Source organism: Lytechinus variegatus, chromosome 6 (genome assembly GCF_018143015.1).
Source record: "Lytechinus variegatus isolate NC3 chromosome 6, Lvar_3.0, whole genome shotgun sequence".
Classification (NCBI taxonomy): Eukaryota; Metazoa; Echinodermata; class Echinoidea; order Temnopleuroida; family Toxopneustidae; genus Lytechinus; species Lytechinus variegatus.
This window is the reverse complement of record NC_054745.1, coordinates 12,835,703-12,859,108: the sequence shown is the minus strand read 5'-3', so window position 1 is coordinate 12,859,108 and position 23,406 is coordinate 12,835,703. Positions and strand designations below refer to the sequence as shown.

General features: G+C 35.9%; 1 protein-coding gene across 1 annotated transcript in view; it reads left to right on the top strand.

Moving 5' to 3' along the window:
• The window catches only part of LOC121416844 (MAM and LDL-receptor class A domain-containing protein 2-like), a 66,146-nt gene that overhangs the window by 2,482 nt on the left and 40,258 nt on the right, over positions 1 to 23,406 (top strand). Inside the window, exons 4-19 of the mRNA XM_041610361.1 lie at positions 442 to 646; positions 4,584 to 4,847; positions 5,502 to 5,837; positions 8,058 to 8,732; positions 9,218 to 9,446; positions 9,586 to 9,760; positions 10,752 to 10,854; positions 12,136 to 12,285; positions 17,341 to 17,528; positions 18,176 to 18,344; positions 19,190 to 19,318; positions 19,924 to 20,186; positions 20,930 to 21,164; positions 21,752 to 21,838; positions 22,532 to 22,701; positions 23,208 to 23,328. Coding sequence (XP_041466295.1) covers positions 442 to 646; positions 4,584 to 4,847; positions 5,502 to 5,837; positions 8,058 to 8,732; positions 9,218 to 9,446; positions 9,586 to 9,760; positions 10,752 to 10,854; positions 12,136 to 12,285; positions 17,341 to 17,528; positions 18,176 to 18,344; positions 19,190 to 19,318; positions 19,924 to 20,186; positions 20,930 to 21,164; positions 21,752 to 21,838; positions 22,532 to 22,701; positions 23,208 to 23,328 — 3,499 coding nt within the window. The remainder of the gene's footprint in view (positions 1 to 441; positions 647 to 4,583; positions 4,848 to 5,501; positions 5,838 to 8,057; positions 8,733 to 9,217; positions 9,447 to 9,585; positions 9,761 to 10,751; positions 10,855 to 12,135; positions 12,286 to 17,340; positions 17,529 to 18,175; positions 18,345 to 19,189; positions 19,319 to 19,923; positions 20,187 to 20,929; positions 21,165 to 21,751; positions 21,839 to 22,531; positions 22,702 to 23,207; positions 23,329 to 23,406) is intronic.

Here is a 23,406-nt window from a genome sequence, read left to right as displayed (position 1 = left end):
CCTCTTAATTTACTATGATAATATTGTGATTCAGAAAGCACCAACTCAAGAGGTTTTTTAAACCAACAGGAATTGTCAAATGATAATGTTTAAGTATATGAGTGAATAAATTGATTACTAATTTTATATCAAATAAATAATTTTAATTATTATTATCAATGCTGCTATTCACTTGCTAAGAACATTTTCCAATAATATACGATGTAATGTATAGTAAGATTTCTCCAGTAGACTTTAGTATATAGCAATGTAATCTTGCTATCATATTGCAGCATAATATTATTTGATATAGGATAATTCAGTGAATGAAAAATTATTTCAATATTTTTATTTTATTTTCATTTGTGACGTGCATAGAGATTAATTTTATGCACCATATATATAAGTTCCATATCATCATCATACATCCGTACATAATTTCTTTTACATTCCTCCCAATAGATCATCTTTGAAGGGCAGGTTGGAGCACCCTCTACCAGCGATATTGGTTTGGATGATATAAGCCTATACAAAGGGGCATGTTCCGCCCCCACCCCAACCCCACCGTGTCAATTCTACTGTGCAAACGGAGGATGTCTTTCGGATGCAGCTCTGGTCTGTAATTTCCAAGATGACTGCGGGGACAACAGCGATGAGATGAACTGCGGTATGTTAAAGTGATTGGTTAACATTGGTTTGACTTATAAAAAATCTGAGTTAGAAGGTCACACTTGTCACCTTTGTCTGTGATATGTTACAAAAATAAGCCCAGAAAAAATTGCGTTCGAAAATTATTATTTAGTGCTTCAAAAATTGAAATATAAAGTGACCGGAAACACCATCTTAATTTCATCCCATACACTAATGTGTACTATTTAGGTGTCTATGAGATGCCTATTTACAAAATCGGGGTTTGCCTTGTAGTTTTAGCTTTTCATTCTCAATAATGGTTGTTTTCAGGGTTAATTAGTTCTAATACATGCACTTGTACACATGTTTCATCTTGGTTTGAGAATTTTTTAAATCAGCTGCTCACAAAGTTAAACAATACCTTTAACCCACTGACTACTGCATCCTCAGATTTCCAGAGGCTTTGTACAGAGATTATACCTGATTCTAGTTGGCAATGAGTTAACTTTTAATCTGCCTTTCACTGAAATCAGCGAGTGCCATATTTTTTTCAAAGACTCTATATTTAATTGTTTTATTTATAAAAACGAGAATCACTCCTGAGACAATAATGTCAAACCCCTTGACCATAAGCTGAACTGAACAATGGAATCACTCGTGCATGTAATGCACTCCTCAAAATGCAATAGGCATAACAATAGCTGTATGACCATTGCACGAAAATGTGTTGGTGGCACTCCACTGGATGCACAGATATGTGTTCATGGCACGTTAAGGGTTAAAGTTTTTTATGTGTCAGTTTTAATAGTAGCGGAATATCATTTGTTGGCCCCAAAACAGTGTAAAATTCCTGTGAATACAAACTTATTTGAGGTAAAGCAAATTCAATGTACCCATAGTTGCCAGAGTTGGCATAATTATGCTTTTTGGCATAATTTGGACCGCTTCAGCATCTGGCATTATGCTTGGCATAATTTGACAAAATTTAGCATAATTTTAGCATAATTTGGACTTTTTTTGGTGAAACCATGTGGGGACATGTGGGGGCACGTGCCCCCCCCCCCCCATCGGTTGGCCAAAAAAAAAAGGGGGAAAAGGAGAAAAAGAGGGAAAAAGGAAGAGAAACGTAGTGGGGAAAAGAAGAAATTGTTTATCATAGTATTATGTTATGTAACATAAGAAGCATTTTTTCACAACTTTACTTTTTTGCTTAATTGTGTCTTCATTGTTCCTGGCGCTCACATAGACTTTTTAACGAGATATATAAAACTGCTGTACTAAAGCCTCCCGTTTTCAAATCAATGTACAACAAAATAATACATTTCCTCTCAATTAGAGTTATTATTGTTTTAAGTAGTAATATATTCTTTTTTTATGACTACTGAAAGTTATTGCCCTATTTTAAGGTCTTAATATAAAACATTTCCTGTCCGTGCTAACGTTCGCATTAGTGGATTGGTGAGATTTCTGCTCTTCATGAACTCCTAAAATCAGTCCTTAAAATGTAGATTTTTCTGATCTGAATATCAAAAAATTTTAGCTCGCGCTTCGCCCTCGCAGTATTTCATTAGTGAGATGCGTATGATAATCATGATTACAATGACTTCAAAAAGTGCTCCATGTGTTTAGATATAATTCTAACAAAATCAGCAAGCGCTTGGCACTTGCATTAGATTACTATGGTGAGATATGTACACTCTGACTAAATGGATTCGTAACTATAGTCCTTAAAATATCCATGTTTGGGGTCAATATATACAAAAATTTCAGCTCGCGCTTCGCGCTCGCATCATTTGGTTAGTCAAATACGTAGGGTCTTAGAGAATTCCTACAAACAACCCTTAGAATGCCCCTCTTCAGGTCTATATTTCCTAAATTTTCAGCTCGCACTTTTGCGCTTGCAGTATTTGATTAGTAAGATACGTATGATAATCATGATTACATGACTACAAAAGGTGCTTCATGACTGTGTTTAGATGTAATTCTAACAATTTAAATCAGCAAAGGATGGCACTATAGCATTAGATGACTATGGTGAGATATTTATACTCTTAATGGATTCTAACATATAATCCTCAAAATTTCCTTGTTTAGGGTCAGTATATACAAAAATTTTAGATCGCGCTTCGCGCTCGCATTGTTTGTTTAACGAGACAGTTAAGTATCATGATTACAAAACAATTCGCTTATAATGTCAATTTTTAGCCCTCAATATCAAAAATTTTCAGCTCACGCTCGCATTATTTAATCAGAGAGATACATATTCGTTTGATGGCACTGCATGTCCTTAAGATACCTTGATATACCGGGTACATACATGAAACTTGCTGCTGTCTTTCCACTTGTCTTTTTTATACATTACACTTGAATTTTACTATGAGATGCCTTGCCATACCTCAAACTTGATGACTTGTTATACCTCAAACTTTACTTTTGTAGTTATTTTCATATGCTTTGCAAACTTTGACAACTAACAAATATACATGCCTTGTTATACCTTATTAAGTAACTGCATAGCCTTACAACCAATTCTATTCAAAACCAAAAAGAGGTACTTCCTCCCGTTAGTGTGCGAATTGCAGAATCTAGCTTATATGTCGATCAATTCCCATGTAAAATGTATGCAGTTGGCAAGTACATGTGTACTCCTGTTTTCATGAAGTAAGACTGTTATCTGCTTCTGAATTTTGGTAGCTTTGTAATTGTTATACATGTTGGTAGATGCATTGTTATGCTTGTATGTAGATTTGATATTAAGTCATGAGTTTAAAGGTCAGAAGTCTGAGTTATTTCATTTTGTGCATGCACACATTATAGATTATATCAAAATACTTATGTTGACTCAGGGTCTCTGTGAAAATACCTCACAAATAAGCTGCAGATGCCAATAATTATACCAGACATCTATATGCGTCATTTTGTGTTGTTCTTTCTCTGGTTGTAATTCAGTTGTGCATAGCGCATGACAGATGTTGATTCATGATGTAATAATCGCAGTTAAAGAACAAATGGGTTGAGAAAAAAATATACCATTTTTAAATTTTATTTTAAGCAGTCACAAAATTTGAGACAGAAATATTCAATAATGTTGTTAATCGTCTTTTATAGATTTGAAGCAATTCCTGCAGCATCATACAGAAAAAAGATATAACATGAATTTTACATGCTTACGACAAGAAAGTTTCCCCCTCGGTTACTATGTCAACCAAGTATTCCCATGCAGGATCTAAAAAACTTATTTTGAATATAGAACTATACCCCTTTTCAGCAAGCTTGACTATTTTGTTTATTAAAGATTAGAATAAAGACAGGCAGGGTGTGAGTGGCGATGCAAGGCTGGATGCATTTTGTTTGTGGGGGGGGGGGCTCAGGCCAATATTTTGTTTATGTTTTTTTTAAGTCTTCACAATCTGGACAAGATACATACAGGTTTTCATACCCCCGCCCCTTCTTTCAGGCTTCTCCCAGTGCATGAGAACCGTGCAAGTCATTGCATTTTTGCATCTACTGAGCAAATTGATTATTGTAATTAAATTGTCAATTTTTTTTATTTTTTTATATTTGATTTTATAATCTTCAAAAAAAAAAATCAAATTTTATTTTTCAATTTTTTGTTTTTTTAATAGTTTTTATTTTATTTATATAGACATATTTATTTATTTCATTTGATTTCAAAAAATTGTTAAGTTATCTCACCCATTTTTGCATAAATTTTTAGCGTAATTTAGTATATTTTGCTGCTCCATGTTGTTATTTCATTTGGCATAATTTTAGCATAATTTTGTGGTCCTCCCTAGCATAATTTCATTTTGAGCACTGGCCAAATTCAATGTACCACTTCAAAAATTATTTGGCTGAGCCTTTCTGGCCTTCTGCAACTTTCAGGATTCAGGAAAGACATAGCACAACAATATGTTCAGTTCACTTTCTGTGTATTATGTAGAATTCAAGTGTATTTATTTCCATTAATGCAGGACCATGTGACTTTGAGTCCGGCCTGTGCAACTACACAGATGTCAGTGACGGCAGTTTCAAGTGGTTAATCGGCTCTGGAGCCACGCCCACTGATAACACTGGACCGTCGTACGACCACACCCTCGGCACATCCTTAGGACACTACCTCTATGTGGACTCCAGTCAGGGATCAGGATACAGTAAAGCTATTCTAATGTCCCCTGAACTTCATAATGCCAGCCCGTCTTGCCTGATGGAGATATGGGTCCATCTCTATGGAACAGGTATGAAATGCATTTGTTGTGCCATATATGCTTTTGACACTACAGAAATTTTCCTTGACCCCAGGAAATAGGTGAGGCAAAGGGAGAGCCTTAGCCCCACCAATTTTCTGGGGTTAGTTTAGACAACTTCAGTTTCACACTACATATAACAAAAGTAGGCTAGCATGGTAAATAGTACGTTACTATCTTGCCCTGCTAAAAAGCAGTGTTAGCTGGCATATTGTGGTGCTAAGAGCTACAGTGTGAAACCAAACCAGGCCATATTTTGAAATTATTACATACAGAAAAACATGATTCAAACTTGGTAATAAAGCAAATAATTTTTTAAAAAGATTGCAAATAAGCATTTCCCAACTGATTTTCTTAACTCTAATTTACCCATCACGGATATAATCCATCCTTTAAAACATACTCAATTCATTCTGTGTGTATTTTGAATAGAATGTGTCTTGAGTCCCACCTGGCAGTCTGCTTGATGTGACTCAAAGTAGGCAAAGAGCTAAAATAGGTAATTTTCATCATAAAATATGGAAAAGTACTCATAAAATCTGAAAGAAAGACAGCCAAACTATCATAATCTATCAACTAATATCAGCCCCCATCATCATGGCCTTTTATAATAACCCCAAAACCGTTTGCATTTTTTTTCTCCAGATGTGGGAAGCCTTGGGGTCTTCCTGAAGTCCGGTCTCTCCAAAACTCTTCTCATCTATCTATCGGAAGATCTCGGCAACCAGTGGACCAAAATCGAGCTTGGTATTGGAAGAGTACATGGGGCATTCCAGATACAATACGATGCAACCCGTTCGTTTGATGTCCTTGGTGATATTGCAGTGGACGATATTGCATTCATGGGATGCGGGTTTCCTGGTCCTTCGGCGCCTTGTAGTGTATCAGATTTTGAGTGTTCCAATCAGGTATGCATTGATTCCTCACGTGTGTGTGATCTGACTGATGACTGTGGAGACCTCTCAGATGAGATGCAATGTGGTAAGAACTTGTTCTTTTTTCATTTGCAGAACTTGTGGAATTTTTACTTTTTTATTTGCTCAACCTTTAAAGTAAACCCCTCAAAAAAAGTAATGCAACTTGACTTTGAGGGGTTATAAAAATCTTATTGGCCAATCACCATATATGAAAATGGTGTCAAGTCAAATGCAAGCGGAATTATTCCTCTTTGGAATGATATGTCATTTGTTATGTTGATGTTACCATGAGATGCGCAGTCATGATAAATGAGCAGTAATGTCAAGAACAAAATGTTGCAAAATTCACTGTTTTCAGTAGTGAATTCACGATTGTACTCAACAGACTTGGATTGGTGTTTAACTCTTTATTTCAAACATTAAAAGACAATGAAGACAAAGAAACAAATTGTTGATGTTTTATCAATTTCTTACATTTTATTGAGAACTTCATACAACACGAGTCAGTAGCGGGTAGATGACCCAAACACATTAACTACTGCATTACATCTCCTCCTCATACTGTTCACCAATCTCGTCACACGAGCCTGTGGGATGGCGTTCCACTCTTCAACCGGAATCAGGCGAAGCTTTGCTAACGTTGTACGATCAGTCACTCTCTGCCTGGCAGACCTGCCAAGCTGATCCCACAAGTGTTCAATTGGATTGAGGTCTGGGCTGTTCGCTGGCCACTCCATCCTCTCAACGCCCTCATTCTGCAAGTACTCATTGACAATGCGTGCTCTATGGGGTCGAGCGTTGTCATCTTGAAAGATAGCATTCGGGCCAAGATTACCGCGCAAATATGGAAGTACCACTGGTTGAAGAACTTCATCTCTGTAGAGCTGAGCTGTCATGTTGCCATCAACAAGGATGAGTGGTGTTTTCCCCATCGTGGAAATGCCTCCCCATACTATTACACTTCCTCCTCCAAATGCTGTCACTCTGTCGATGCAACAATCAGCAAATCGCTCACCAGGACGTCGCCAGACCTTGATCATGCCGTCAAGCTTCCTAAGACAGAATCGTGACGCATCAGAAAAAAGGACAGATCTCCACATCGCCTGGTTCCATCGTAAATGGTCACAGCACCAGCGCATACGGGTACGACGGTGAAGGGCAGTCATGGCAGGTCTTCTTGCAGCTTTACGGGCGCTCAAGTTGGTTGCGTGGAGCCGGTTTCTGATCGTCTGATCAGAAAGTCTTCTGCTGTATCTGCGTACAAACCTTTCTTGGAGATTTCTTGCCGATAGCCTTCGATTCCTTAATGCAGAGAGGGTGATATAGCGATCTTCCTGTGGTGTTGTCTGCTTTGGACGCCCACTTCTTGGCCTATCTTTAACTTCCCCAGATTCAAGGAATTTGGCACTCAATCTTGAGATGGTGCTTTTGCTCACACCAAACCGGATGGCAACATCGTTTTGGGATACCCCTGCTTGGAGTTAGCCAATTGCTTGGGCCCTAAGGAGATTTGATAAGCGGGGCATATGGAAACCTTTTTCAAGCAACCACAAAAAACACACCACAGGTTTAGCTCACACAAACCAATAGTAAGGCTTAACACACATGATTCATGTCTTTTGACCTCATCAATTACAACCTGGACAGCATTCAAACACATTTTAAGTAAGAACACAATCACATAAAACAACAATATTCATCGGGGAAAAATGTAAACCCATGTGCAGATTCAAAAGAAATGCAGACTTTAGTTAAGAAACAATGCATTTTGCAACATTTCACTTCTGACTTTGCCTTATTGTCAGGTGTACTGAAATTCCACGATTGCATAATCAGGACTATCCTTGTAATCATTGTAAAGAGGAATAATGGAGCTTTTCAATGACACCACTCTCACGTTTTATAGATCAATGATAACAAAGTTATTCTCCCTCAAACTTGAGTTGCGTTACTTTTTTTGAGGGGTTTATATTTGTAGCATTCATAGTAGTAATTTTGAAGTATTTTCTACTCTCTGATTCTATTTAAGTGTATAAGACTCCAAACAGAAAAGTACAAAGACATATGAAAATAAAAATAGATTTTCATCACTTTTGAATTCAATTCTTTTACAAATATAATTTATGGAATTTTAGATTTCTCATCATTGACATGTAAATATGATATAAATGTATAAAGATTAAATTTACAAAATTAGCATTTATGTTTTGTGATGCCAATTCATTTATTTTTACTTCAGGAAATATGATAATTTCAATCTTATTCATACGCTATATTTCTTTAGAGTCTTATGACCAGTGTGATTTTGAGATGGGTATATGCAGCTGGGAGCAGTTACGTAACGATGAGCTCGATTGGTACCGGTTTGCTGGGATCACCCCTAGTTCTTGGACCGGCCCGACCCGGGACCACACAACAGGACTAGAAACAGGAACCTATCTATATCTGGAGACCTCAAATGGCAAACTTGGTGACCGAGCCCGCCTTGGCAGCCCTGTACTCCTTCCTATTCCCCAGGGGTCTGCGACACAATGCGAGCTACGATTTTACTATCATATGTATGGAGAAAACATCAATACGCTGACGGTATACACCAGGGAAATAGTCAATGGTCCACTGACGGTGCTTTGGCAGCGAAGTGGGGAGATCGGTGACTTTTACGAGAGAGCGGATATTGTCCTCACGAACCGGAATCCGTTCCAGGTCCTTATCGAGGCCACCAGGGGTGATGGTGTCCGCGGTGACATCGCCATTGATGATACGAGCTTTAGCTCTGCCTGTCAGATCAGCCCCACACCCTTGCCTGACGTATCAACCATTGCCCCTACCATTCCACTCACCACATTGCCTCCATGTGATCCCAACTCGTACCAATGTAGGAATGGTAGCTGTATTGATATAGACCTGAGATGTGATGGAACACCAGACTGCCCAGAGAATGAAGATGAAATGAATTGCGGTGAGACCATACCTTTCAGTTTATCACAATTATAGATTTGAATTTCAGATTTCAAACAATTTTAAACAATAACTTTTTTTTCATTACATTAGCCTTTTTCTCTGTGATATCTATTTATCATGTAAAATTTAAGTTTATGTTAATTTAAATCTTGTATAAAAATTGTTTTAATCTTTTCATGATAACATCACATTTCCATTAAATCTCTTTGTTAATGTTCATGTATATATATTTAACATCTAGCTGTAATGTTTGTTACTGTTCTATCTTTTTAATGAAGATGTTGAAATAGATGAAATTCAGTTCTATTTTGTACTTAAATTTGATTCACTAAAGAATTATCTATTAAATTACTAGGACTGAATTCTATTATGTTCTTTCATGTATTATGTAGCTCTATCCTATAGCAGACTCACTCTAGGTTTGTCTCATTAAGGCTAAATTCACTTAGGAAATTGTCTCAATGCCATGTCAATAACCCACAGGAGATTGCGACTTTGAGAGTGGCACTTGCGATTGGACCAGTTTTGACAACGGGCTCTACGTTTGGCACCGTACCGCAGCTCAGGACTCTCCAGCCGGTAGGGCTCCCTCTGTTGACCACACTCTCGGTTCTGCTGCTGGATCATACGTCTTTGTGGATAGTTCATCAGGGACGTTTGGCGTAACGGCATTACTGGTTAGCCCTCCTCAGCTTGGTGGAACTGGTCAGAGGTATGTACAAAAACCTGTCTCTCAATTGGTTCACACAGAACTTTGCCTGGTTCTAGAATTATACACTAAATGTAGGTTGTGAAAAGTATCCGTTAAAGAAATTATTTAAAAAGACATTTTTTGCCTTTTGCATTCATAGGTGTGAGATGCAGTTCTATTACCACATGTTAGGTGGCAATGCAGGCACGCTTTTGGTTGCTCTCTACGACAACAACATCCTCGACCCCTCCTATGTCACTATTGCGGGTGACCATGGCAACCAATGGAATATGGGAAGCTTGTCAGTTGGTCCAAGGAACGCTGGCCAGTATTATGTGAGTTTATTGTGTCAGTGGTTTGTGTTTACAGGGGGGGGGTTCAAAGCAATCAGCATCTACAAGTGAAACTACTACTAAATGCTAATAGTGTGCCTTTGAAATTGGGATTGAGATAATGATACACAGCGCAGATTCTGCAGTAAATACATTGGTTCAAGTCTCTTTTTATCTCCCACCACCTTTCTCTTACACTTTTGAACTCCTTCTTTTTTTTCCAGCATTAGTTATACATTTTTTTTTAATTACAGTAAATGAACTGGCCAATGGGAATTCCCACCCCATCCTCTCTGTCTCTCTCTCTCTCTCACACACACCCACACAGACACACTCTCTCTCTCTCTCTCTGTTGTGCGCTACCTTTTTCTCTTTCTAATTTAATCTTCCCTCATGTTCTTCTTCCTTCTTCAATTAGTTTCCCAACTTTTGCAATCAATTATGATTTGATTTTTTCCTATCGTTAATATCATTTCATTATTTATCAAAACGATAGATGGGGCAATATCTGTTATATTATATAGTCTATGTGGATTCGCCATCAGAGATTGCATTCATCATCTGGCTCTCTGATTAACCCGAAATTCTTGCTGGAGCTCTGATCCATATACGTCATATTAGAACAATTTTGGAAAATACATCAAGCGCGTACATCAAAATAAACTACCTGATTACGCAACTTGTAAGCAGCGAGTGACGTCACCTTAGTGAATATAACACCACAATTAACAATACAACGCAGTTATATTCAGTGAGGTGACGTCAAAGCCTAGAATATAGCAAATGTGATCCTTGCAGCTGTGGTCATTTGATGGCGGATTCACTGATTCAAATCTACACAACCTATGTAATATAATACAATATTCAATACATATCAGTAATAGTAGTGGGCGTGTCATGAAAAGTAAATACATACAGCATATATCATATAAAGTCATAAAGTCTATTATGAACATTTTAGATGACTTTAATGACCTTTCTTTCATTTCTATAGATCCGGTTTGAAGCCTCCCCTGGTATTGGATTCAATGACGCCTCACAGACAACAGACATCGCTCTAGATGATATATCATTCATTAATTGTGCAGATACTGATGGTAAGCCAATATTTTATTCTAGTTATTAAAAATTATCTATTTCCCCTTAAAGGACAAGTATACCCCAACAAAAACTTGATTTGAATAAAAAGAGAAAAATTCAACAAGCATAACACTGAAAATTTCATCAAAATCGGATGTAAAATAAGAAAGTTATGACATTTTAAAATTTCGCTGAACATTTCACAAAACAATTATATGAACGAGCCAGTTACATCCAAATGAGAGAGTTGATGATGTCACTCACTCACTATTTCTTTTGTTTTTTATTGTTTGAAATATGAAATATTTTGATTTTCTCATCATTGTCAAGTGAAATGAAGTTTCATTCCTCCCTGAACACGTGGAATTCCATTATTTCAACATCTTGTGCTTCAGGCAAGGGGGTCCCAATCATCAAATTCGTAAAAATTGAAATATTGTATAATTCAAACAATAAAAAACAAAAGAAATAGTGAGTGAGTGACATCATCAACTCTCTCATTTGGATGTAACTGGCTCGTTCATATAACTATTTTGTTAAAAATAAGCGAAACTTTGAAATGCCATAACTTTCTTATTTTATATCCGATTTTGATGAAATCTTCAGCATTGTGCTTGTCTGTTTTTTCTCTATTTATTCAAATCAACATTTTTCTGAGGTGGACTTGACCTTTAAGTATTATCAGCCTTGTATATTTTTAATTCAAAGCTTTAAGTGAACATCTGTATTGTAACAAATTGCCTTTTCTGAATCACTCATATTATTTCCATACATTTGATTGCTTAATCATGATTTTTACTTGCAAGTATCATTACCTTTAATTCAATTATTCAATGTTTTATTTTCACTTTGTATCAGTTATTATTTGCCCATATGATTTTTTTCATAATGCATGTAATATTATTTGTTTGAAGTACATGTGCATAAATGTATAATATTCTTGCTTTGCAAACTGCATGGTGAGACTCTTGTCTATAATGTGAGTCATAGTTATCATTATTATGGTTATCATTATTATTTTATTCTATATCATTAGATAGTCATACTTCTTGTACAGTATGGATCATTTATTATGACAGAAAATGTGATCACATAATGATTAATTTCCTTTATAAAATGATGAATTATTCTTTGTGAAAAAATAGGAGCATGTGAATTTTGGAGTGCCTAAAAGCACCTAGCAATACGGATACCTGCGCTATACAAACCCTATATTGTTATTTTATTTAAAAAAAAACATGAAATCTGATTTAATCACCTTCAGTATAAGAACACCATTATGATCATACCCTTTACAGATGTATCGTGTGACTTTGGAGCTGGTGATACGTCAGGCACGCTCTGTGGGTGGACCCAGGATACTAGTGATATATTTGATTGGGTCATCAGGAAAGGAAGCACGCCCTCATCGTACACCGGGCCAGCCAATGACCACACAACTGGAGATGGTATGAAAATAGATTACACAATTGAGAACTGAAGTGCGACATCATCAATTTTCCATTTTTGCATGCCAGCCTTTTTTGTGTGACCTCATGAATACGTAATTAGCCTCGTTGAAGTCTGGCCAGGTTCTAAATGTTAGGAACCAGGGGGGGTATTCTGAAAAGTCTCGTAAGTTTCCACTTAAATATCCTTTTAAGTTACCCATTTAATGGAGCGCTAATGTACCTCCAAATTCGTATTCTGAAAACTCTATTAGCGCTCAATTAAGTCCCTTTAGGCCACTCCCCTACTGAGCCGAATTAACCAATCAAATGCGCTCTTACAACGTAAATTTTTCTCCTAGCGCGCAGTGTCTCTTCACTTTGCTGCCTTGCAGCGCAGCGCCCGGCTGCTGCAGGTGCACTGCGCTGCACCACGATCTTGATACAAAGAATTTTTGCTGAAAAATAATGCTTAAGCATATTTGCATCGGAGATTAGAGGTTCGTTATGTTGTTGAAATTAACTGTTGTCTTTTCCCTTTCTCTCTCATTTATTGTACCTTTGTGCTTTTCTCTTTTTTTCGAACGCGTTCTGATTTTCACAACCCCCTATCCATTGAATCCATTTGTAGCTTTCTTTCTTTCTTTTTCTTTTTTTTTACAATATTTTATTTGCCTCTGTCTCGGGGCCATGATAGGGGGTGGGTCTTCTTTAACTTAATTCCTACTTATTCTAAAAACTACATACTTTTCATTTATATGAGAAATCTTCTCCAACAAAATTTGAATAAACATATTTTAAAAATCAAACAAGCATAATTTTAAAAAAGCCGAAATTTTATTGAAATTTGATGTACAAACGTTATGACATAGCAGAGATGCCAACCAGTACGATTTTATCGTATTTAGTACGATAAAACAAGTAAAATACGACAGTACGATTTTGGCCATCAAAAATACGATTTCCCGACTTTCTGTCATAGTCCTGCTTTTGTCCCATGTGTTGTGTATGTATGCGCCCGCCCGTGAGTGAGCAGTGAAGCCATATCATATATGTAATTTAAATATCTGAAAAGCCAAAATCAAGTAACTTTCAATTTACGATAAGCACAGTTTCAAATTGCCAAGTGCGTGTTTTTTTCAGTACCATAAAAAGTGAGCTACGTCCGTCTTTTTTTTCCTGTAATACATGTACGCGCGTGCTTCCAATAGCGGTAACAGTTTTTCCCAACTTCACCATGTGCAATTTCTAATGCACACATTTCCAGTCAGGATATCACAATTCTGTGATATAGTAATTTGAATTGCACAGGAGATAAATCCCCGTTCACAACACAGGATATGCGAGTCTTGTATCCTCACAGTCGCCGACTTTGCTTGTCAAATTGGAGCCTTATTAATCCAAAGTAAATAGTTGTGAATTATAGCTTTTTAATTTCTTTCTTGGTGAGGGGTAAATATCAGACAATAAATCATCAAACAAGGCTCCATCTAAAAAAAAAAAAATTGGAGGACGCCGTGCACGCGAGTGTGGTACTTGGATGCTGTTAGCTAGCCAGTTTGAGCTCATATTCTCTGCCAGAGCTCTGGGTGAGAATTCTATCAGTAATGGCCTAAGTGATGGCGATTTTCTGTTTCAGATTGAGTTAAGATTTCATGTTAATTTTTGAAAACTGTAAAAAAACTTCATGATTTCTTCATTGTGATGAATATTTAAGTTATTAATGAATACATTTTGTCTACCTGCGAAGCAGAGTGAGACCATAGGTGCCGCTTTTCCGACGGTGGCGGCGGCGTCAACATCAAATCTTAACCTGAGGTTAAGTTTTTGAAATGACGTCATAACTTAGAAAGTATATGGACCTAGTTAATAAAACTTGGCCATAAGGTTAATCAAGTATTACTGAACATCCTATTAGAGTTTCATGTCACATGACCAAGGTCAAAGGTCATTTAGGGTCAATGAACTTTCGCCGAATTGGGGATATCTGTTGAATTCCCATCATAACTTTGAAAGTTTATGGATCTGATTCATGAAACTTGGACATAATAGTAATCAAGCATCACTGAACATTTGTGCAAGTTTCAGGTGTCATGACTAAGGTCAAAGGTCATTTAGGGTCAATGAACTTTGGCCGAATCAGGGGTATCTGTTGAATTACCATCATAACTTTGAAAGTTTATTGGTCTAGTTCATTAAACTTGGACATTAGAGTAATCAAGTATCTCTGAACATCCTTTGCGCGTTTCAGGTCACATGACCAAGGTCAAAGGTCAATGAACTTTGGCCAAATTGGGTGTATCTGTTGAATTACCATCATAACTTTGAAAGTTTATGGATCTGATTCATGAAACTTGGACATAATAGTAATCAAGCATCACTGAACATTTTGTGCAAGTTTCAGGTGTCATGATTAAGGTCAAAGGTCATTTAGGGTCAATGAACTTTGGCCGAATCAGGGGTATCTGTTGAATTACCATCATAACTTTGAAAGTTTATTGGTCTAGTTCATTAAACTTGAACATTAGAGTAATCAAGTATCACTGAACATCCTGTGCGAGTTTCAGGTCACACGATTAAGGGCAAAGGTCATGTAAGGTCAATGAACCTTGGCCATGTTGGGTTTTTTTGTTGAATAACCATCATATCTCTGTAAGTTTATTGGTCTAGTTCATAAAAAGTGGACAAAAGAGTAACCATGTATCACTGAACATCTTGTGCGAGTTAGAGTAGTATTCAAAGTCAGCACTGCTGCTATATTGAACCGCGTGATGCAGGTGAGACGGCCAGAGGCATTCCACTTGTTACAGAATTTAGACTCTCCCAGAATGAAAGGCATTTTCTGTGAAGATCTGCGTTTTCAAATAACTTGTGAAAAACTTAAGGTACCTGAACCTACAATACATGTACATTTAAAAATTTACATGTAGCCTGTGGGCTGTGGCTATGTGCTGGAATTTGAATAGACTGAGTTAGATATTGATTTAATTTCTTCATTTCTTGAACATAATTTATATGCAATCCAAGTGCACCTCACAGTCACAATCATACACAAACACTCACCCACACCCGTGATTCTAACCATGAAAAAACCTTAAATTTTTTTTGTAAATTTATTATTTGATCTGAATTCTCTATTTTTTATATGTTTATTTTATTCATTTATTTAGATTTTTTTTTGGGGGGGTTCATTGTTTGTGGTTCATTAAAGATGAAAAGTAAATATAAGCCCATGTAAAGGGGATGTGGAGTGAGGGTGTCAAAACACACTTAAACATTTAAATCTGATTTCTTAGTTGTTTGAATAAGCCTATTACTTAGCATGCTATTTCTGTACTAATTGAAAATTGCAGGAGCTGCGTTTACTACAAACAAATTTGGAGGGTGGTTCACAGTTATATTCTTTTTTTTTATTGCCCCTTGTTCCAGAAAATTGCCCCCCGGTTCCTGTAAAACGCTCGCGAGCCTGGGGCAATTTTTTTTTAAATTGCCCCCGGCCTGCAGCTGCTTAATTCAAGGCTTGCACTGGTCATATTGAGTTTTTGTGAAAATCTGATTTTTCACTAAAAAATATGATTTTTGAGGATATTCAGTCTGATTTTTTGTGTCAAGAGGTTGGCATCTCTGACATAGGTTTTTATAGGTGAAGAAAACGATGGCATCACTTCACTATTTTTCTATGCTTATTTTTTCATTGTCAGAAACAAGGTTTAATTCACTCCTGCACATTGCTGCATCTGCCGTGATTTGGCAATTTCATTATTGTCAAAAAAAAGTGTGCAAAAACAAAATAGTTTATGATGCTAATAATAAAAGAAAATATAGAAAAATAATAGTCATGTTTCCCTATAAGTATACAAATATTTCTGTCTCCCTTTTCCCCTTTTCTAATTTATTTATTACCAAATATAGTCCCTAGGCCCTATTCCTTATTTTACTTGTTTCTATACACCACCTTTCCCCCTTTATTCTATTCCCTTTTTAGCTCTCTCCTTTATTCTCTTCCTTCCTCCTAGTATTAAACCGATTTGATGATATTTATACGAAATGAAAGCAACATTTAGCAAGATATGGTGAGACTTAATGGACCTCTTATCACCATTATCTTTCCCCACTGGAAAGTCCGCTAATTGAGCGCTATGAGACTTTTCAGAATACCAAAAGTCTCGTAACTATACTACTCAATTAAGTCTTCGCGCGGTCATAACGCGTAGTATTGCAAGTGCGCGCAACGCAACCCTGCCAAATAAGGAAAGGGGCACTTAAGTGACTTTTCAGAATACCAAAATGCTAATTGAGCGCTAATTGACCGCTAATTGAGCTTTCAGAATACCGCCCCAGGCCAATAACACATTGAATTCAATGGGGTTAATTAAGTATTCATGAGGTCATATCTAAGGCCCCCCATTGATCAATTCCCACCAAATTTAGGTTGATCACATTGGTACTCTATATTTCAAGCTTAAAAAGTTATGTGTCCATAAGTTTTCACAAAGTAAATGAATTAAATCTGCAATAGATTGAATAGAATTGAATCTGTAATGTGATTCTATCAATGTGAGAATTGTGGTCCTTGATAAAAAGGCATGCAAGCCCATATATTGCTTTTACTCAAGCCATGATTTGTTTACATTATTCATTATGTTAGTTATTATTTCAAGCACTTGATTCCAAATGGCAATAAAATCTTTTTTGTTCATTCCAGTCAGCAATCATCAAGAACAAGATAACTGATGCATATTCCAATGAATGAACCACATTATATACAATCTTTTATGCAACACTGTTCCTAACACACATTGATGGCTTTAAAATTGTTGATTTTGTTTTGGGGTGTTTTGTTCCATTGTTTTGTGATTCAACTCTCTTCTGTTGATTCCAGTTAGTACTCCTGGTGTACAAGAAAAATGATGCATATTCAAATGTATGGATCACATGATATATAATCTTTCATCCATCATTGTTCTCAGCACACTCATTAATATCTTTAAAATTGTTTAATTCGTTTTGGGTTTTTTTTTGTTCCATTATCATGTGATTCAAATCTTCATTTGCCGTTTCAACTTAACTCTACAGGATACTACACTTACATAGAAGCGTCATCCCCTCGGGTGATTGGAGACAATGCTCGACTTCTATCCGGGTCACTCAGGTCAACCAGGGGTCAACCGTACTGTCTGTCGCTATGGTACCATATGTTTGGAAGTGACATTGGTAGTCTAGCTATCTATATCAGAGATACAGATGGCTCGAATGAAAGAGTTGTAAGTGTAGATAAACTTTTCTATGGTATTTGTTATTTATTACTAGAATGTGACACTCCACATTCACTTATTGGTCTCACAATTTTCCTCTGCGTTTTGTCATTTTAAAAAATGATGATAGCATTAAGATTCTTGTCGAGCGCAAATTTTGATTAAGTAACTCATGGGGTGTTGCAAGAAACTTGCGATCGATTGCAAGTCATTTTTAGGTTCCAAAATCAATTGAAAGTCGTGCATTTCGTTGAAAATTTACAATTGATCGATTGGTGAGCTTCTTGTATCAACAAATATAAATTGATTTGCTTTAGTTCAAATTGATCCATCACTTGTAAATTTGCATATGAAATTTGCAATTGATCACAATGATTTTCTTGCAACACCAGTCATTTAAGGTATTAGTTAAGTGGGTAGAATGAGAAGAAAAGTATTTAAAATCATATTATTTGAAGATATTTATTTCATGACCTACATACAAGCCATCATACTTTCGGAAAATATACATGTAAGGATCATCTTTGGAATATGGAAGACTTTAACATCATACACATTTCACATTAAGATTGACTGCATTAAGTTTATATCCCTAGTTCCTTTTTCAAGAAATACAGGGGAAGTATTAAAAAAATATGTGTACAATTTTTTTTCAGATTTGGACAAAATCAAGAACCCAAGAGAATGACTGGCGTCTTGGACACTACACACTCTCCACAATGGCTAACTACGAGCTGGTGATAGAGGGCGTTGTAGGACAGAGCTGGTATGGTGATATCTCTATAGATGATATCAGTCTCTCAGAAGGGGAGTGTCCACCATCAGGTAAATGTTATATATCATCCAGTTAATAGTACTACTATTGACTGTTGTATTGACAGTTAATTGTATCTGGTTAATAGTATTGATATTGACTGTTATATTGACAGTTCTTTGCATCTGGTTAATAGTATTTATATTGATTGTAATTGTATCTGGTTAACTGAATAAATATTGACTGTTGTATCTGCTATAACTTTTGGCCGAAATGTCCCGTACAACATGTATGAAATCGCCCTTGGATATTCAGGACTTTTGTTTCACAACCCAGCCCATGACATGAAATCTTCTCTTCATTAAAGGTGCAATCTCTTATACATGTGCCATGTTGCTGATTTCCCCAAATAAGAAGATTCCATGTCACAGATGAGATACCTAATATTTCTTTTCTGAAAACTTAATCAAAGTTCTCGAAGCTATTACCTTAGAATTTAAATTCCCTTTTATATCCTTATGATTTAGGCCCTTCCTCTACTTTGAAAGGCATTTCATTACGTTTATTTCCATTTTCAACAATTACAGTTTGTTTTGTACATTTTGACGTACAAGTAACAAAACATGTTTCAAGTATCCCTGTACAAAAATTATATTCATGATTGTTACATATCAGGTTGAAAATGGAGGAGGCTGCTAAAAAGCGGGGCCTGTAGACTGCAGCCTCCTAATAGATATTCTTGGAGTTACATAGCATATGAAAATAAAAATCATTACTATTAGACTAGAGAAAAAAAATAATCCGTCCATAAAGGTGCTTCAGGTTTTTGATCATCATCACCATTACTAATTCACTTCACAATTTCTTGCTATTATTTCACTATAAAGACTTAAGCAATATTTTGTATTTTGTACAGCTGAGTGTGACTTTGAAGTTGACCTCTGTGATTGGACGAATATTGACAACAATGATTTTGATTGGTCGAGAGGATCAGGATCTAGCAGTGACGGTCCCTCTGTGGATCATACTACCAATACTGCTTCAGGTTTGTAATTTTTTTTGCTTTTAACTTAATAACTGAATATTGTTTTGGTTTAGTTTATTAATTCAATCACTTACCTGGGAGCATTTCATCAAGACTAGTTGTCAGAGTTATATTATAACATTGTAGCAGTAACTTCTTCAACTTTTTTAATTGATATGAAGAGTTTTTTTGCAAAAGGGGTGAGGTCCACTCCAAGAAAATCATTTTTTATTCTCCCATATTGCAATATTCTTATGTGAAACTAGATTTTCATGATACCCTACCATGAGAACATGAAATTGGGTATAAAAGAAATCTACCTGTCTTCATATTTTTTAAATATCCTTTTCCAAAAAAACTCTGTGTGGACCTACCCCTTTTGAAAAAAAGAGATTTTTCTTTGCCATTTTAGATCACTTTTCAATGGAAATTTCAACTTTTATTTGGTATCATCTTATAGAGCTACTAAAAATCTATACATCGAAACAAAAAAATCAAGTTGGATGAAAAATGGACCTAACCCCTTTTGCAAGTGAGCTCTTCATGTGTCATAGAAAACTTGTAGAAATCAATAATTGAAATAAATGAAATAGAAAATAATTACTCATTGAATATTGCATCCACAGGTCACTATGCATACGCTTCCATCTTGGGTCAACCATCCGGCTCTACCGCCCTCCTTGCCAGCAAGGAGTACAGTCCATCGGGTTCCCAGTGCCTCTTCTTTTTCTATCACTTGAGTGGTTTGGATGCAGGGAGTTTGACCGTTTACAGGCAGGATGATGGTGATACATTCGTTAGACCGAGCTGGACAATGTCCGGTGATCAGGGGGATTTTTGGCGGTCAGCAAGGGTCGATATCTCCCCTACTGCAGACAGTAATTACAAGGTATGGCATTGTGAATGATCTCACATATGTTATCTTATATTTGGCAATGTAATCTCCTAAAACATTTTTTGAATTTGAATTATAGATTCTACATATTGAGTAGTTAAAATTCAGAATTATAAATTCTATGTTGCATTAGGGTGCACTGTGAAAATAACCTCTTGGAAGCCTATATTGAGAAATTTTTTTTTTTTTGTTCCTTTGGAAAGAATGTTTTGCTTTTTCTGATTATTATTTTCATATGTTTTGGTGGAAATGTACTTTCCAAGAAAGTAGGCAAAAAAAGTCTCATGATTCCTTTTAATTGTAATTCATGTTCATTTCAAAATAAATAAAATTCATTTAAATATCTATCCATCTATTTTCTTCTCTTTCACATTTGTGGTTTATTTAGATATCTACTTAATATCATATTTGAATTACTTATTTGTGTGACAATGTGATATTCAACATTTTAGTTTTCAATATCTGCATATTATCTTGTCTTTTTAAATGATTACCAATTCTGATGCAGTTGTACCATATATGATATTTCATACCACAATAGAAGATTAGATGAATTTTGTATAGACATTATGCAGTTTGGGGTAAGTATGTTTATTGCTTTTCAGGGCCCCATCGAAGACCACTTCCAATTGGTGAGTCGCCTACAAAAGATTGTGAATTAATAAATGAAATAAATTATTAAAAATAATATTACTAATTTTCTAGTTTTATTTATGTTTCCTTGACTATCTGCACAGATCTACTTTGAGGCCATTTCGGGAGGTGCTACTTCCAATGCAGACATTGCCATTGATGATATCCGCTTCCGTGGATTCCCATGCCCACAAGAGGGAGCTTGTGATTTTGAGCGGGGTTATTGTAGCTGGACGAATGACTATGTCAGCGACGATTTTGATTGGCTGAGAGGGAATTCAGAGACGCTGTCTGGTTACACCGGCCCAACCTTTGACCACACCCTTCAGAACTCCTATGGTGGGTCCAAAACATTATAATTTTTTTTCCACAGAGCTAATTGCATAATTGTTTATATCTTGTTTTATGTGTTATTTTTACACAAAAAACTCTTATTGTTGGTCCAAAACAATGTAATTTTCTTCTATAGGGCCAATTTCAGGGGGGTTTTTTTTATTCTTTTATGCTATTTACTCTACAATGGTGAGTTAATTTTTTTACATTTTTAACATCCTTTTTCCTAAAAAGTGCAATTTGAAGAATTGCTTCTTTCTTTGTTTTATGTATTCTTTCTCCTTTAATACAATCGCCTCTGATGAGTCCAAAACGGTATTTGGAACAGCATTTTCCTTCCATAGGGAATTTTGAAGAATTTCTTTACTCTTTCTTTGTTTGACTTTTTGCATGATTTTAAAAAAGCTCAATAAACTTTAAAAATATGCACAATGCGTCCCTTAGGTGGAAATTATATGATTATATGTATCAATAATTTAGTAAATGTCAAAATTTGCATTTCTAAATTTCATTTTTTTACCAAACATATATTCACATATCTCACTTTTTATTATTGGTTTCATTTCTTACTTTGATTTGAATGTTTGCAACAGGTCACTTTGCATTCATTGAAAGCTCGTCCCCTCGTGTCATGGGTCAGAAGGCTTGGCTTGTCAGCGAACATTTAGAGAGCACCAGTGGTAGGTATTAAGGCCACCGCACACCTTACGACTGTTAGCAATCCGATTTTGGAACAAACCACATTTTGCTAATTTTCTGAAAATGTGAATGGAACATATCTTTTTATTTGAGTCTAAAATTAATTGAAAGAATACTAATATAACCATTTTGAAAGATTGCAAGCCTATATTTTAGTCATACGACTACTATGACATCATTACGACTAGATATTAAATTTGCTTTTATTCTAAGAAGGATGATTGCATAGTCACGGATTTGAACATAGGTATTCCTATGATGATTTAGAACATTACACAGTAAGATATTTCAAGTCTCAATATTAGCATCAAATTCTACTACATTTTATTCAGAAATCGGGTCGCAGACCAATCGTAAGGTGTGCGGTCGGCTTTAGACATTGTTTTGTTCATCATATTAAGATTAATCCCTATTTTCTCCTAAATTTAGCAGTAATATTTTTTGTATATCCCTTTTTCCCATTTCAAGTTCAATAAAATGAGGGATACATCAGTCAGAATATATATCAAGAAAATTGAAAATGAAAATTTGCTGGTTTGCATTTTTTTTTGTTGAGTTTTGTTAAGTTGCCACTTTAGTGTGTGTATGCAACGATTGCCTTCAATCTAAGTAGGTTTTATTCAAGAATTGCAAGGCATATTTTCCCTTTTCTTCTACTTTTCATCCACTTCCAGGGCGTTGTTTTGAGATGTGGTATCATATGTACGGCCAAGGTACGGGCTCCCTACGGGTCCACACCCAAACCGCCGACACGCAGCCTCAGCTGATGTGGTCCCAGACGGGTAACCAAGGCAACGTCTGGAAACACACAATGATGACAGTGTCGTCTTCCAATCAGTTCTGGGTGAGTCTCATGCGACGTTGCAAGAAACTGAAAAGGGAGTTCCCCCAGAAGTAAACTTTGTTGTTAGAATAACAGAAATATATTGATGAAGGTTTGAGGGAAATCAATCAAAGAATGAGAAATTTATTAGAATTTTACATTTTTGAATTGTGACTCATATATATATATATATATATATATATATATATATATATGTGTGTTTTTATATATATATGTATATATAAACTGCTGCCCCAACTGTTATGTAATATTAAATGCACTAGTTTAAATTTTGTAATGTTGCATAATGTTTTTTTCAGGAGTGCGTGTGTAATGGAATTACATGTAACATTTTCAGTACATATCTTTTCTACCCAACCATAATCCATACTTAATTGCAACTATTAAGGGTAATGAGAAACAGCAAATATGTCTCCGAAAGGTCGCACTGTAAATCTATAGGATAACAAAATAAAAGGCATTATATTGTAATAAATACATTGTGTGCTACCTCTTCATTTTTTTAGATTATCGTAGAAGGAATAATTGGATATAACTACACCAGTGATACAGCGATTGATGATATCATGCTGTATGATAGCCCATGTGGATCCACCCAAGCCCCGCCCACAACCATACCTACATTTGGTAAGTCTAGACAATGTGTATCAAGCAGCTTATCGTGGGGCCCGTGACACAAAACTTAGCAATGATCACAGAACATTT